The 16,426-nt window shown below is 36.3% G+C and overlaps 1 protein-coding gene across 1 annotated transcript in view; it reads left to right on the top strand.

Annotated features, from left to right (window-relative positions):
- Positions 1-1,017: 1,017 nt before the first annotated feature.
- Positions 1,018-16,426, top strand: part of LOC117339987 (BCL2/adenovirus E1B 19 kDa protein-interacting protein 3-like) — a 30,293-nt gene continuing 14,884 nt past the window's right edge. The window contains exons 1-2 of the mRNA XM_033901716.1: positions 1,018-1,165; positions 11,324-11,477. Of these exons, the coding sequence (XP_033757607.1) occupies positions 1,123-1,165; positions 11,324-11,477 (197 nt within the window). The 5' untranslated portion in view covers positions 1,018-1,122. The remainder of the gene's footprint in view (positions 1,166-11,323; positions 11,478-16,426) is intronic.

The following is a 16,426-nucleotide window of genomic DNA, read 5'->3' as shown; positions in this document are numbered from 1 at the left end:
TGTGATGACGTACTATCTAATTAAATTACATCAGGATGAGACAACTATTTCAAACTACTGCATTTTTATCAAGTCTTTATCTTGCAAAATTAAGAAATGGATATTTTTATGTTAATAATACGTCAGGAAAGGGTAAAACATGTTCTTAAAAGTGTACAAAATCTTATCAAATTATGCCAAAAATAAAATGGTTAACAAGGCTAGGAAAATTAATCACCGTAAAAAGACTGCACAAGTGAGAACATTTTGTCACCTCACTGTATAGTAGACCAGAGATGTATATATCACATATGTGATATTTACATCTCTGAGTAGACCTATAGTGTATATATGCCATTGTTTTTTTGTTTTTTTTTAATAAAAAAATAAATAAAAAGATGACATGTGATATTAGTAAATTACCAAGGTTATTATATTGTCCGCTGGTCTACTATTTTGATTATACAATTACAGACATGAGGTGTGGAAAGAAAATCTAAACATGTAAGATGATAAAATCAGGACATTCACTGTCATTGCTTTCAATGTTTACAAAATAATATGGGGCTCTTTAACAAGGCAGATTCTAGCCTAGTGATACTGGTGAGGTGAACCAGATGACGCGTCGGACCACGTGACCACCTAGCTCATTAAATTTTTTCAGCCAGCAGCAATATCCCCCTTCTGGCCTAAAATAGATAAACAGCTTTGTAAGGCGAGGTAAAACCTGTGTCAGCCAACATTTATGGGGTCGGGCTAACAGAAAATGGAAAAATACCCTATGTGTCCACAACCCTTTAAATTACATTTGTACTAGATCTATATGTATTTCATAGAACAAAACGTTCCCTGTGCATTTATGATTAAATTGGCCAAAGGTCAGGAATCTGTGTACGAATTCGGAAGACAACACATATTTTACTGAATTATCCGCCAAAGAGAAGTGTAAACTTGTATCTTTAATTTCGAAGCCTGGTTATGAGTAGTCGCCCCTTTATTAATATTGACATGGTGGCGCGGCGACTGAACATGTGACCATGATTTGATGACGTAGCAGGTAAATAAGCAAAATATCAACAAAGTATCGTGACAGCCGAGAAATAACTGCGCCAAATCTCTAAAGCGACCAGAAGACGGTGATTGATGGCTTCAACACAACGAGCCGATGTGTCCGAGGACCTTCACGGTATGAACTTTTATCTTAACTTCGTATTGGAATCGCTGGCGCTGAAATGTAGAGAGTGCAGGTGCGAGATTTGGCCTAATAATCAGTGCCATCGAAAGTCGGTCATGGCTGATTTCATTGTTTTGGCGTAGCTTTCATATGCTTCACAATGTATAAATCAATAGTCTAATTTCTGCAGTGACGTATTATCCGCCACAGTCGACGTTTGTTCAGAGATGACATGCTCTATAATGTCACACGAATTTGGGCGTCGTATCCTCATCGTGTCTTGGTATTACGGACATACATGTATACACTCTGTTTACGATTTGTCAAAAACGTCTGCGTATGCCACGATCAGTACAACAGCACTAAGCCATATCAATTCATCACCTATTCCTCAATATTCATCTATAATCATAATTTATATGTTGATGATTTTGTTTATAGTTGCATGACATTGACGTTTTAATAAAAATATATAATTCTTTATATTTCAATTTTTTTCTGAATATAGTTACATTTTGAGAAAATTTTGTACATCTCATATGTATTTTTTTACCTGTACATATATTATATTGTTAAAATAGGATGCAATTATATACACCTGTATGGATAATTGTGTTTAATTTTTGGTAACGTAAAATGTTACATTGAGTTACACATGAATATCAGCACGTGCACAAAATGTACGTGCCTACTAGTGTGTATTTCATACAAGTTAATCAAATGTTGACATTTTCTTATCAGTGCCCGAAGCAGCATCAAACCATGACAAAGCCCCTGGTTAAATGACATTTTAATCTTCACGTGTAAATGTTAAAGGAGAAAAAAGCAGATGTAAACGATTTACTTATGTAATTTAAAAAGAATTTTTAAAAACATCTGCAAATAACCCCTGACATATATGTTTGACAATGATGTAATCAATAACCTGTTGAGGACACAGTGGTAAAGTATTGGATGAGTGCAACAGGATAATGGTCTTTTTAACGCGTACGTTTATAAACCATATACATTATAATGATTAGTAATTCATTTTTGTAATATTTAGAAAATTTATATTTTTTTTGTGATCATTTGTGGTCTGATATATAAATCACAGAAACAAATTTGTTACTGAAAAATAGATTTGTTTTTTTTTGCCATCAAAAAACAAGTAAAGGAATTATCTTTCAGTATTTATTATTAACTATAATAAGAAGGTAGTTCTTTGTTATATAAAAAGAAATTCTAAAAATGCATCATGTTTAATTTACATGTAAAAAGTGGTGAAAAAATGATGATGATGATGATGATGATGATGATTTTGTGTATGATGATTGGTTTTGGTATTTGTAATTACAGTATATATACAAAACATCACTCCATGCCATGCATACACATCAGGTTATAAATGTGGCCCAAGGGACCGAGGCCTCTTGTAATTGAAAATGAATAGCATTGCTGTTGGAGATGTCTAGGTATCCCATTATGAATAAAACCAGATATGTAGGTTTTGTACACAAAAAATGTAAAAGTGTAACGTTGTGTATACAGGTGTATATTGTTAAATTGTACGTCTTGTATTACCTCGCTGTTCTGATTTACATTGATGGTGACTACTTGTGTGTAACGACTTAGCTTTACTGGATTATGTTTTTATTGTTTTTCTTGGAAATCCCAACAAACTTTTGCTCAGCTTTACTACCAGGTTCATTATGTATTGTATTTCTGGTTTCAACAGTTTATATTCTTGGAAATCTGAACAAATTCCTGCGGTATGTTATAACGTATCATGTTTCTGGTTTCAACTATATTTATTCATGGAAATCCCAACCATATAGCTGTTTGATCTTCTTTTAAATGTGGTATCACAAAACTGGCAAAAGCCTGTTCATATAAATTTTATTCACTGTATTTCTTTTAATAATCAATATTAATTGCCAGGTTAACTGGACAGTTCCTTTATACCACTCCATTTTTAGTCCACTATCTGGTGATGGTGCATGGGCTGTTCAAATACTGTGATCTGTGTCAGCTCCATCAACAATACTTCATATTGCTATATTTTCTTGAGAAGTACAAGGAGGATCTTTCTCAGATTTCATAGGGAGCTTCATATTGGTCTCGAGTTGTGCATGAATATTTTGAGACTGGTTGCAAAATAAAATGGCTGACAGACAGCCATTTTGAATTTTGACAGTTAAAATTTTTTATTGTTATTTCTCAGAAAGTTCTTGGTGGATCTTTCACAAATTTCATATTATATAATTAAGAGGAAATGAAATAAAATATGAGAAATGTAAAGAAAAGATCAGTCGTAAATCGATCCAATAAAGGTCATTCAATTTTGATGCCAGTTTTTCAAGATTCCACTGGGATCTCTTGTATAAACCTATATATGAGACAATTAATTCATGGTGAAATGTTCATGGTGAGCTTGATATTGTAGACTCCTTTAAATGTTATCTCCCTTGACAGGTCATGTGATCATGAATTAACTTAATGGCAAAGTAATAAATGCTGGGGTAGAGACATTTTAATGATTTCATTAGATGTAGTATAGCTAGAGTCAAATACCTTGACTTTCAAAAATATACATGTATATAAAGTTATATCTGAAGTTAAGTATATAAGTAAATGGTATATTTGAAGTGAATTATATAAATAGATTGATCAACCGTTAATAAGACTTTTTAAACTAAACCCTGTATAAACCAAAAACCTGCATACACCAGATCTGAACTCCTTACCACAACAAGTAGGCCTACTGGAGATATGGCCTATATATAGCTATGAAACATTTAAACTAATAGTCATACATATTACATCATGCTCTCATTTCAATTTAGTGCCAGCTGTATGTCATGTATGATGTTTATGCAGTTGTTGGCTTATATTTGTTTTAGTTACACTCCCCTCATAAAGAGCAGGATCGTGTCTGGCTCTCTGCCATAATAAGATGACATATAATATTAGTTGAATGTGTTTGTAACATTCTGATTTATAATGGAACTGTCGTATGTGTCTTAAACTTTCTGCTTTATACTGGAGCCATCGTTTGAATGCAGCAGATGCTTTATTAGTTCTATGGCTTCACTTTGTAGATTATTGTAAGAAATTTAATGTTGTTTATATATATAGCTGCTTTGATCAAGGTTCTGGTATTGTCTGGATGTATTGAAATTATAATCATTTTGATGTACTGGTATAATGTGTATTTAACACACGTTCAGGTTTAATTTCTGTGATATTGTTTGTTCCTATATATAGAATACCATTACTGTTACACACCAGTCTAGATCTGTGTTCAGTATACAAGACTTTAGAATGTTATGCAATTTGTATATAATGTATATATAACCCCTTTTTGCATTGGTAGTTGTCAGGTGTCACAGTGGTAACACAATACAATTGTCGTCCACCAAAGGGACCAGGATTCAAGGTTCAATTCTCAGATCAGACGAGGAAGCTAGGGATCACCTGTATAGGGTTTCTCTGTGTAACTCGACCATCTGGTTCTCTTCTATATGATTACAGTTTATAAAATCCCCTCACTTCCATCTTCGCCAAACAGAGTGATCGATCAGTATAAGTTAAAATGACTTGTTTCACACAATTATTGTAAAATAAATGAATGAAGTCTTGATACCAAAACATTGTTATTAGTGAAATATAGAAAAACGTGCAACATGCGTGACATTGCACGGAATGACAAAATATCGGAACTGATTGTTGTAATAGAATGTTGAAGTCCTTAACAAGATTTAACTAAATGATATGGATGTAGACCTAATTATATGTAGTAAGAACATCTGCCTATAGCTATTTTAGCATGCCCCTGTCATCAGGATCGGTGAAAATTGCCCACCTTATGATCATGATCATGTGAAAACAATTTCTCTATTAAAATATCTGATTTTTGCTTGCATTTGTTCAACCCTAATTTCAAGGAAAGGTTAACTGTGAATTTATTTATTCCAATCATACAAGTTCTAATTTGTCGTTTTGTAATAATATAAGTGTACAGATTGAACACATCTACAGTAAAAGGTTGATAATGGTAGTTTATTTCATTGTTTCACTGTGTGAGATTCAGATCTAGTTATCTTACCTGTGTGGGATTCAGATGTAGTTATCTTACCTGTGTGGGATTCAGATGTAGTTATCTTACCTGTGTGGGATTCAGATTTGTTGTCTTACCTGTGTGGGATTCAGATGTAGTTATCTTACCTGTGTGGGATTCAGATGTAGTTATCTTACCTGTGTAGGATTCATATGTAGTTATCTTACCTGTGTGGGATTCAGATGTAGTTGTCTTACCTGTGTGGGATTCAGATGTAGTTGTCTTACCTGTGTGGGATTCAGATGTAGTTATATACCTGTGTGGGATTCAGATGTAGTTATCTTACCTGTGTAGGATTCATATGTAGTTATCTTACCTGTGTGGGATTCAGATGTAGTTATCTTACCTGTGTGGGATTCAGATTTAATTGTTTTACCTGTGTGGGATTTGTTCAGATGTTACTGTTTTACCTGTGTGGGATTAATTTTTGTTTTGTTTTTTTGCACCTCACAGGTGAATATTACTTCATGATCACCTTCCCTTTCTTTTTTTTGTTTTGGAAATTTTTTATTTTCTTCCATACATATGCATACATGTAGCAATACATAATATTGGTGTATATTTAATTGCAACAATTACACTTTTTCATACGCTTAGTAAAAATTCGCTTATCAATACATGAAGTATACCTCAGATGCAGTTTCGTCCCAATACATTAAATCGTGCAATCGTATAAAATGAATGTGTTCATCACAATTTCATATTATCTCATTGTGTAATGTGGCTGATAGAACATGCTCTTTTATATATATATATATATATATATATATTTTTATTGTGTTGCTATAGCTATTTGTGGTATACTTCAGGTAAGGATATTGCCATATTAGTTGTGTGGGATTAATATTTGTTCAGATGTAATTGATTTACCTGTGTGGGATTCTGATGTAGTTGTCTTACCTCTGTGGAATTCAGATGTAGTTATCTTACTGGTGTGGTCTGATACCTGATGTGATAAATTATATGTTGAAGTAGATCTACATACATCCTTGCTCTCTTCTTGGTATCCTGATGAGGCAGTCATTTGTTGTTTGATTCGTGACATTATTTATTTGATAACTGACTTATATATTCAGAGTACATTATGATGCCTTTTGAACCATGGCAATTTTATGATGTATATATATATACCAATGAAGGGATCTAATTAGAACGTTAACAGGTGTATATATTTATCACACCGGACCTAGTTAGTCAGAAAGGACATATATATATTGAGCTTGTTATTATGTAATGTCATGGTGTCTGTTAATGGTGTAGAACAGGCCATCTGTCCTTACTTTGTCCGACATCAATTTCTTCAATGGATTCTTCTGATGGAATTACACATACATTGTCTGAAATATATCTCCCTGATAGATAAAGGACATATATTCTACAAGTAATATATAGCTCAAGCAGTCATGTTGACCTGATGTGAAAATAAATATATTCTTCTAATTTTAGTGTCTCAGATTCAACATTCAGATTCTGTGTAGATTTAAATTCAAATTATTGACTTATCCCCATCCTATATCGCGATTTGGCTGATAAACATATTTCTTGGTGTGAAAATTAAAGCTGACACAGTCATGCTACTAAGACTAACCTCTGGTCCTCAAATTGTCCATTATATTTATCTCTCATGGAGATCTATGATAATTTTTAGGTTGCTGTAAAAAAAAATTTAACATTTAATTAAAAAAAAAGTTGTTTAATAGTAAGGTAGACACCAGCTACAACAAATAGACCCACGTGCCTCAAAATGATCTTATAGCTATGTAGCTGTTGCATGAAAGCATGAGTAATGAAATAATTAAAAAAAAAATCAGGTTGTCTTGAATTATGCTTAAGAGTTTTTAGCTTTATTGCTGTATGGTCATAGACAATATGATAGCTTTAATTTTTTGTATATACAAATTTGTTGCAGGTACATATAAATCATATATGGCCTTATTGAATTTAGTTCTGTCTTTGTTTGTGTAACAATTAATTTAACAAAAGGTAGTTAGCTAGGATATATATTTACTGCTATAGTATTGCTTTTCTAAATTAACATGAAAAATGGGTGCTTATATAGTTACACTTTTTACTGCCTACATGCATATATGACTCTGTCTGTTGCTAGATTTTGTCTCAGGTACCTGTGGCAGGGCCATATAGCTACATACAGGTTACAAATATATGTATAATGTTAATATATAGGACTGGAGTAAAACAATTTTCTGTGTGACGTGATAATTAATAACAAGTAGTGTTTATATAGGACTCCATAAAGTAGTTCTGTAGCATATTTAGGTCAAAATGTATAGAGGAATCTAGATGGTTGACAATTCATTGACATATTATGAGTATTTCGATTGTTCATGGTGTTATAAATGTCATCAGTTTGGTCTAATAGTTACGTACAGTATCTGAAATAAATACCTACCTGTGTATATATAATGATAAGTTAGAATTGAAGTAATATAGATCAGAGGACTTACAGCTGCCAGGGGACCCACAGCTGCCAGGCCTAGGGGGACCCACAACTGCCAGGGGGACCCACAGCAGCCAGGGGGACCCACAACTGCCAGGGGGACCCACAACTGCCAGGGGGACCAGTGATGATTGATAATCATGTACAGAAATTTAGTTTGATGTATATAGTTTAGGAGTTTCATTGAGATACAGGTAATTATTATCTTGTAAGCTGAATATTGTAAAACATTGACTATTTATGTATATCAATTTAGCAGTATATATTTGTATACATTGTACATTAACCCATAAAGTAGCTTTTCTCTGTTCGAAGATTTGACTGTGCTCTGGAAAAATTATCATGATGTAGAAATAAAAATATAAGTGTCATATGGTATATTGTTGTGTGTGATATATTTTCACTCTAAAAAAAACCCAACACAGACTGGGAGTTATATATATATATGTATATATGGATATGACCAGGGCATGTACATTCCAGAGATACCTTCATGTATTCGCTAGTTTGCTCAAGGCCAAGTCAAGTTGATACTGAGTGCGATGTGGGTTTATGAATGACGTTCCTGATGGCTGCTGAAGTAGAACACTAATCAAGCGAAACAATGAAGAGATAATAATATTTAATATTTTTGATATTTTTTCATATGACATTGGTTGTGCGTTTGTCTTCTGAAATGTGTGATTCTATTTCCTTGTTTGAAGTAATAATTCATTATCTTTCTTCTGCATGCTCATGTATATGATTATATAGTATCTTATAATTAATGGAATATTATCATTATGGGCAATATATATATGTCACATACCTATATATATATATGTCACATACCTATATATATATATGTCACACACACCTATATATATATATGTCACATGTCACACTCCTATATATATATATGTCACACACACCTATATATATATATATGTCACATACCTATATATATATATGTCACACACCTATATATATATATGTCACACACACCTATATATATATATGTCACACACACCTATATATATATATGTCACACACACCTATATATATATATGTCACACACACCTATATATATATATGTCACATACCTATATATATATATGTCACACACACCTATATATATATATGTCACATACCTATATATATATATGTCACATACCTATATATATATATGTCACATACCTATATATATATATGTCACACACCTATATATATATATGTCACACACACCTATATATATATATGTCACATACCTATATATATATATGTCACATACCTATATATATATATGTCACACATACCTATATATATATATGTCACACATACCTATATATATATATGTCACACACACCTATATATATATATGTCACACTACCTATATATATATATGTCACACATACCTATATATATATATGTCACACATACCTATATATATATATGTCACACACACCTATATATATATATGTCACACACACCTATATATATATATGTCACATACCTATATATATATATGTCACACACACTTATATATATATATGTCACACACACCTATATATATATATGTCACATGTCACACACCTATATATATATATGTCACACACCTATATATATATATGTCACACACACCTATATATATATATGTCACACACACCTATATATATATATGTCACACACACACCTATATATATTTATCCTGCAACTGCCACCGCATTGTCGGAATACACCCACCGTATATATTTTGCTGTATACGGCAGTGACGAAAAACAGCTGTATTTTGGAATCATAGCACGTGCGTCAGTTCGACTGACCTACTTCAAAATGAAACTACGTTTAAAAGGCGAACATATTTCTGTCATTTTTGACACCGTTTCACTTCAAAATGATTATTTCTGATGATTATTTTTATGTCTGTTGCAGGATAAATAGAATACATGGTCAGTGTCTTAAAATATAAGCTGTATTTTTGGCTCGGGACAGAAAGACAAAAGTGGCTCGCCAAGGCTCGCCACTTTTGTCTTTCTTTACCCTCGCCAAAATACAGCTTATATTTTCAGACACTGACCATGTATTCTCTATATATGTCACACACACCTATATATATACAGACACATCTTATTCCTCTCATGTCGATCTAAAGGTAGAAACAGATCTAGTTATTTATAAGGGCCTGTAACATGAATGCTACCATCTCATAGATTATCATTATTTAAGACATAAATACATTTTGCCGATCATCAGATAGAAATGATTTCCTAAATTTTCAGAATCCTTTCATAACCAAGAGTTAATGCTAATGTAATTTTAGTCCATGGTCAGAAATAAGTAGTCAATATTTCTTATCTTGAAATAGCTAATTATTATATAATGACTAGGTGTATGGCATGATTAGATAAAGATGAAAATCAAATTCAGTGTAAACCAGAATTTGACCTGAGAAGCCTATGAATCAAAGCTGTCGATAGCCATTAGGCCAATAATCATGCATGATGACTAGTTTTATGAGAGTTTAATCTCCATCATCATTGTAAACCAATACATTACAGGATCAACATATCATGGTCCATCTCCTGTAGAGTTGGCCCCAGGGAATGTTAGGCCTATAATTATATAACTTAATATTGATTCAACCAAATTTGTTAAATTAGAAGTCTTTGAAATGAAATCTATGAATCAATATACCGTAATAGTAATTTACTGAAGAATGCGTATATACATTAAACATGTATACGTAGCTCCCATGAGAGATTCAAATATATATACGTGTATACCACATGAAGTGAATATAACTCAGGCCCGATGGACCTTTTGATGTAGGATGTCTGATTTCCACTGCATGCTGACGTTTGTCTGAGTACATGCACTAGTTCTACACAGAGTTTAACATGTATTGGGAAAATACATGTTGGCATGTCATAGCGGAAGCCAATATCCTCATCATTGCGTAACATGCACATGTCTTGTTTATTCTTAAATATATATATATAGCTATAGTGTTGGTCTGTCATCAAGAAAAATACCCTGCAGGTAACAAATAGGGTGTAAGAATTGTACCAGCTGCATAGATAATTAAAACAACATTCAGACTGATGTTATAGCAGTATAACTAGTTGATGTTGTAATTGTTATTAATTTACAAAAATCCAGCAGGTAGGACCACATAATATATTATAGAATGTACACTTTTGCTCTTATTTAATATCCAGGATTTTTTATGTGTTTATGCAGTCTAATATCGTACAGTTACTAAAATAAGATGAAACGATATGTACAATACATTGATAGTCCATAAGCAGTCCATATATTGTATTGCTGCAGGAATTACATGTTTTACTAGCTAGTATAGAAGAAAATGGAAAAAAATATAACTTACATCACTTTGCATGTTAAGACAGATAAATCCAGTTGGATTGAGTGCAATATTATATATTGATGGTAAACACACAACTGTATCATGGATATTTACTATCAATGGAGACCATTATACTATATATATAATGTTACTGTATCTAAACAGCATTCCATTCACTTCCTAAGTAGAGTTCAATCATTGCTCATACTATACATTTTATCTACATGTAATATTTATCAATTGTATTACATATTTCTGTTTTTTTTTCAGACTCCTGGGTTGAGCTGAATAACTCTGGCCCACAGGATCCCCTGGTGCCCCAGTCTATATACAATGGAAACCTGGAGAAGCTGCTTATAGATGCCCAAAAAGAATCACGCACACCCTCACGTGCCAACAGTAAAGAATCTTCAGCCAGGGGAAGGTAACTCTTGTTTGATACACCTGTACTGATCTCATCCTATACATACAAACACTGATCATTGAAAGAACCCTCTGTAAAGGGGAGGTAACTCTCAATAATACACCTGTACTGATCTCATCCTGTACATACAAACACTGATCATTGAAAGAACCCTCTGTAAAGGGGAGGTAACTCTCAATAATACACCTGTACTGATCTCATCCTGTACATACAAACACTGATCATTGAAAGAACCCTCTGTAAAGGGGAGGTAACTCTCAATAATACCCCTGTACTGATCTCATCCTGTAGATAAGAACATTGATCAGTGAAAGAACCCTCTGTAAAGGGGAGGTAACTCTCAATAATACCCCTGTACTGATCTCATCCTGTAGATAAGAACATTGATCAGTGAAAGAACCCTCTGTAAAGGGGAGGTAACTCTCAATAATACACCTGTACTGATCTCATCCTGTAGATAAGAACATTGATCAGTGAAAGAACCTTCTGTAAGGGGGAGGTAACTCTCAACAATACACCTGTATTGATCTCATCCTGTACAAACGAACACTAATCAGTGAAAGAACCCTTTGTAAAGGGGTGGTAACTCTCGTTGAATACACTTGTACTAATCTCATCATGTACATACAAACATTGATCAGTGAAAGAACCCCCTGTAAATTTAAGGGGAGGTAACATTCGTTTAATACAACTGTACTAATCTAATCTAGTACATATACAAACACTGATAAGTGAAGGAACCCTCTGTAAAGAGTATTCTTATGCTATGAACGACCACACGGATCATTAAAGAACCTTTCACTAGAAAAAAGTATCTCTCATTAATAAGCCAGAACCTTTATAATGATCAGTAAAGAATTAATCCTTTGCCGGAGGCATTAATTAGCATCTGATACACATCCATACTGATCAGTGAAAGAACCCTTTGTAAGGGGGATTCTCATCCTATACACACCCACAGTGATCAGTGAAAGAATGTGCTGTTATACTCATCCTATACACACCCACGTGCACACTGATCAGTAAAGAAGATCCTAAATGACATCAACCAGGGATATAGTAACACTTGACCTATACATGTACAGACACTGATCACAAAATATTGAATCCTTCCTCAAGGGAACTACATATAACTGTATATATAAGTATATAATCACCTCTCATCCTATACATACAGAATTTGATCAATAGAGAATCCTCTACCAAGGGAAGCAACGTTAACTCTCATCCTATATACATTCTACCAACGGAAGCAACTCTCATCCTATATACATTCTACCAACGGAAGCAACTCTCATCCTATGTACTCCTACCAACGGTAGTAACTCTCATCCTATATACACTACCAACGGTAGTAACTCTCATCCTATATACACTACCAACGGTAGCAACTCTCATCCTATATACACTACCAACGGTAGCAACTCTCATCCTATATACACTACCAAGGGAAGCAACTCTCATCCTATATACACTACCAAGGGAAGCAACTCTCATCCTATATACACTACCAAGGGAAGCAACTCTCATCCTATATACACTACCAACGGAAGCAACTCTCATCCTATATACACTACCAACCGAAGCAACTCTCATCCTATATACACTACCAAGGGAAGCAACTCTCATCCTATATACACTACCAACAGTAGCAACTCTCATCCTATATACACTACCAACGGTAGCAACTCTCATCCTATATACACTACCAACGGTAGCAACTCTCATCCTATATACACTATCAACGGTAGCAACTCTCATCCTATATACACTACAAACGGTAGCAACTCTCATCCTATATACACTACCAACGGTAGCAACTCTCAACCTATATACACTACCAATGGTAGCAACTCTCATCCTATACACTCTACCAACGGTAGCAACTCTCAACCTATATACACTACCAACGGTAGCAACTCTCATCCTATATACACTATCAACGGTAGCAACTCTCATCCTATATACACTACCAACGGTAGCAACTCTCATCCTATATACACTACCAACGGTAGCAACTCTCATCCTATATACACTACCAACGGTAGCAACTCTCATCCTATATACACTACCAACAGTAGCAACTCTCAACCTATATACACTCTACCAACGGTAGCAACTCTCAACCTATATACACTCTACCAACAGAAGCAACTCTCATCCTATACCTACTCTCATCCCATACACTATTCCAAGGGGAGGTTACTCATTCTATGAACAACCACACTGATCTGTAAGGATTCCTCTGACAGGGGGAAATAACTCAATATATATATACTGATCAGTAAAGAGTCCTCATCTAGGACAAGTAACTCTTATCCCTTAAACACATGCACTATTTTAAAATTATCTACAGGAGCAGATTCTGTTACATATGCATGGATTTTACACTGCTTTCATTTGTGATAATTATTGAAAAAGGTACTGACGCTAAAAACAAAGAACATTTGGTTTTGCTGCAAATAAAAGAGTGGAAAAAGGCAGATGCAGATATGTAAACTTGTAAAAGCTATTTTGGTTGTCTAGACTGCTTATTTTTTACTGACAAGGTGTCCCGAGTGAGGTAAACACTGGTTATTACGTAACACCATCCTGTGTTACTTAACTGACATATCACGGTGGTAATAAAAAAACCTGCAATTGATCAGAATAACTGATCATGATATATCTAGAGTATCTCCTTCAATCTTGGGAATATACCAGCTGTGTGCCCAAACCATAGACTATAACATGACTAATTGTATCCTATGTCCAGTCATGATCACTAGACATGAAGATATTTGGTAGAAAGCTGGTGATATGTATTTTCAAAGTCCTGATGATTTCACAGCCTTTAAAGGAACTTTGATTATTAAAAGGTACTCTCATTTGTCATCCATGCTAAATCATTCACTTCAGAAGGCAACTCTTACTGACCTCATTCCCCACCAGGGGGAGGTTCTAACCAATCCCATTCTCCACCAGGGGGAGGTTCTAACCCATCCCATTCCCCACCGGAGTGAGGTTCTAACCCATCCCATTCCCCACCAGGGGGAGGTTCTAACCCATCCCATTCCCCACCAGAGGGAGGTTCTAACCCATCCCATTCTCCACCAGGGGGAGGTTCTAACCCATCCCATTCCCCACCAGAGTGAGGTTCTAACCCATCCCATTCTCCACCAGGGGGAGGTTCTAACCCATCCCATTCCCCACCAGAGGGAGGTTCTAACCCATCCCATTCCCCACCAGGGGGAGGTTCTAACCCATCCCATTCCTCACCAGAGTGAGGTTCTAACCCATCCCATTCCCCACCAGGGGGAGGTTCTAACCCATCCCTTTCTCCACCAGGGGGAGGTTCTAACCCATCCCATTCCCCACCAGGGGGAGGTTCTAACCCATCCCATTCTCCACCAGAGTGAGGTTCTAACCCATCCCATTCTCCACCAGGGGGAGGTTCTAACCCATCCCATTCCCCACCAGGGGGAGGTTCTAACACATCCCTTTCTCCACCAGGGGGAGGTTCTAACCCATCCCATTCCCCACCAGGGGGAGGTTCTAACCCATCCCATTCTCCACCAGGGGGAGGTTCTAACCCATCCCATTCCCCACCAGAGTGAGGTTCTAACCCATCCTATTCCCCACCAGAGTAAGGTTCTAACCCATCACATTCTCCACCAGGGGGAGGTTCTAACCCATCACTTTCTCCACCAGGGGAGGTTCTAACCCATCCCATTCTCCACCAGAGTAAGGTTCTAACCCATCCCATTCTCCACCAGGGGGAGGTTCTAACCCATCCCATTCCCCACCAGGGGGAGGTTCTAACCCATCACATTCTCCACCAGAGTGAGGTTCTAACCCATCCCATTCCCCACCAGGGGGAGGTTCTAACACATCCCTTTCTCCACCAGGGGGAGGTTCTAACCCATCCTATTCCCCACCAGAGTGAGGTTCTAACCCATCCCATTCCCCACCAGGGGGAGGTTCTAACCCATCCCATTCCCCACCAGGGGGAGGTTCTAACCCATCCCATTCCCCACCAGGGGGAGATTCTAACACATCCCATTCCCCACCAGGGGGAGGTTCTAACACATCCCTTTCTCCACCAGGGGGAGGTTCTAACCCATCACATTCTCCACCAGGGGGAGGTTCTAACCCATCCTATTCTCCACCAGGGGGAGGTTCCAACCCATCACTTTCTCCACCAGGGGAGGTTCTAACCCATCCCATTCCCCACCAGGGGAGGTTCTAACCCATCACATTCTCCACCAGAGTGAGGTTCTAACCCATCCCATTCCCCACCAGGGGAGGTTCTAACCCATCACATTCTCCACCAGGGGGAGGTTCTAACCCATCACATTCCCCACCAGAGTGAGGTTCTAACCCATCCCATTCCCCACCAGGGGAGGTTCTAACCCATCACATTCCCCACCAGAGTGAGGTTCTAACCCATCCCATTCCCCACCAGGGGAGGTTCTAACCCATCCCATTCCCCACCAGGGGGAGGTTCTAACCCATCATATTCTCCACCAGGGGGAGGTTCTAACCTATCCCTTTCTCCACCAGGGAGAAGTATTGATGCATGATCCATCCCTTTCTCCATTAGGGAGAGGTACTGACCCATCCCATTCTCCCACAAGGGAGAGGTACTGAACCATCCCAATCTCCCACAAGGGAGAGGTTACTGAACCATCCCCATCTCCCACAAGGGAGAGGTACTGACCCATCCCATTGACCCGACAAGGGAGAGGTACTGACCCATCCCCTTCTGAACCATCCCTTTCTCCCACAAGGTGTGGACTCAACCAACAGAAAAACTATGTATACACCATCACAGTAAGTTTTTTTTCTCAAATAAATGTCGCATTAACCATGGTAGTACAATCATGTCCAAGATTGATAGAGAACAACACAATATCTATATGTATATATACATTATGGATAGAGAACAACACAATATCTATATGTATATA

Source organism: Pecten maximus, chromosome 12 (assembly GCF_902652985.1).
Source record: "Pecten maximus chromosome 12, xPecMax1.1, whole genome shotgun sequence".
NCBI lineage: Eukaryota > Metazoa > Mollusca > Bivalvia > Pectinida > Pectinidae > Pecten > Pecten maximus.
Note: the sequence above shows the minus strand (reverse complement) of the source record. Positions and strands in the feature narration are given on the sequence as shown.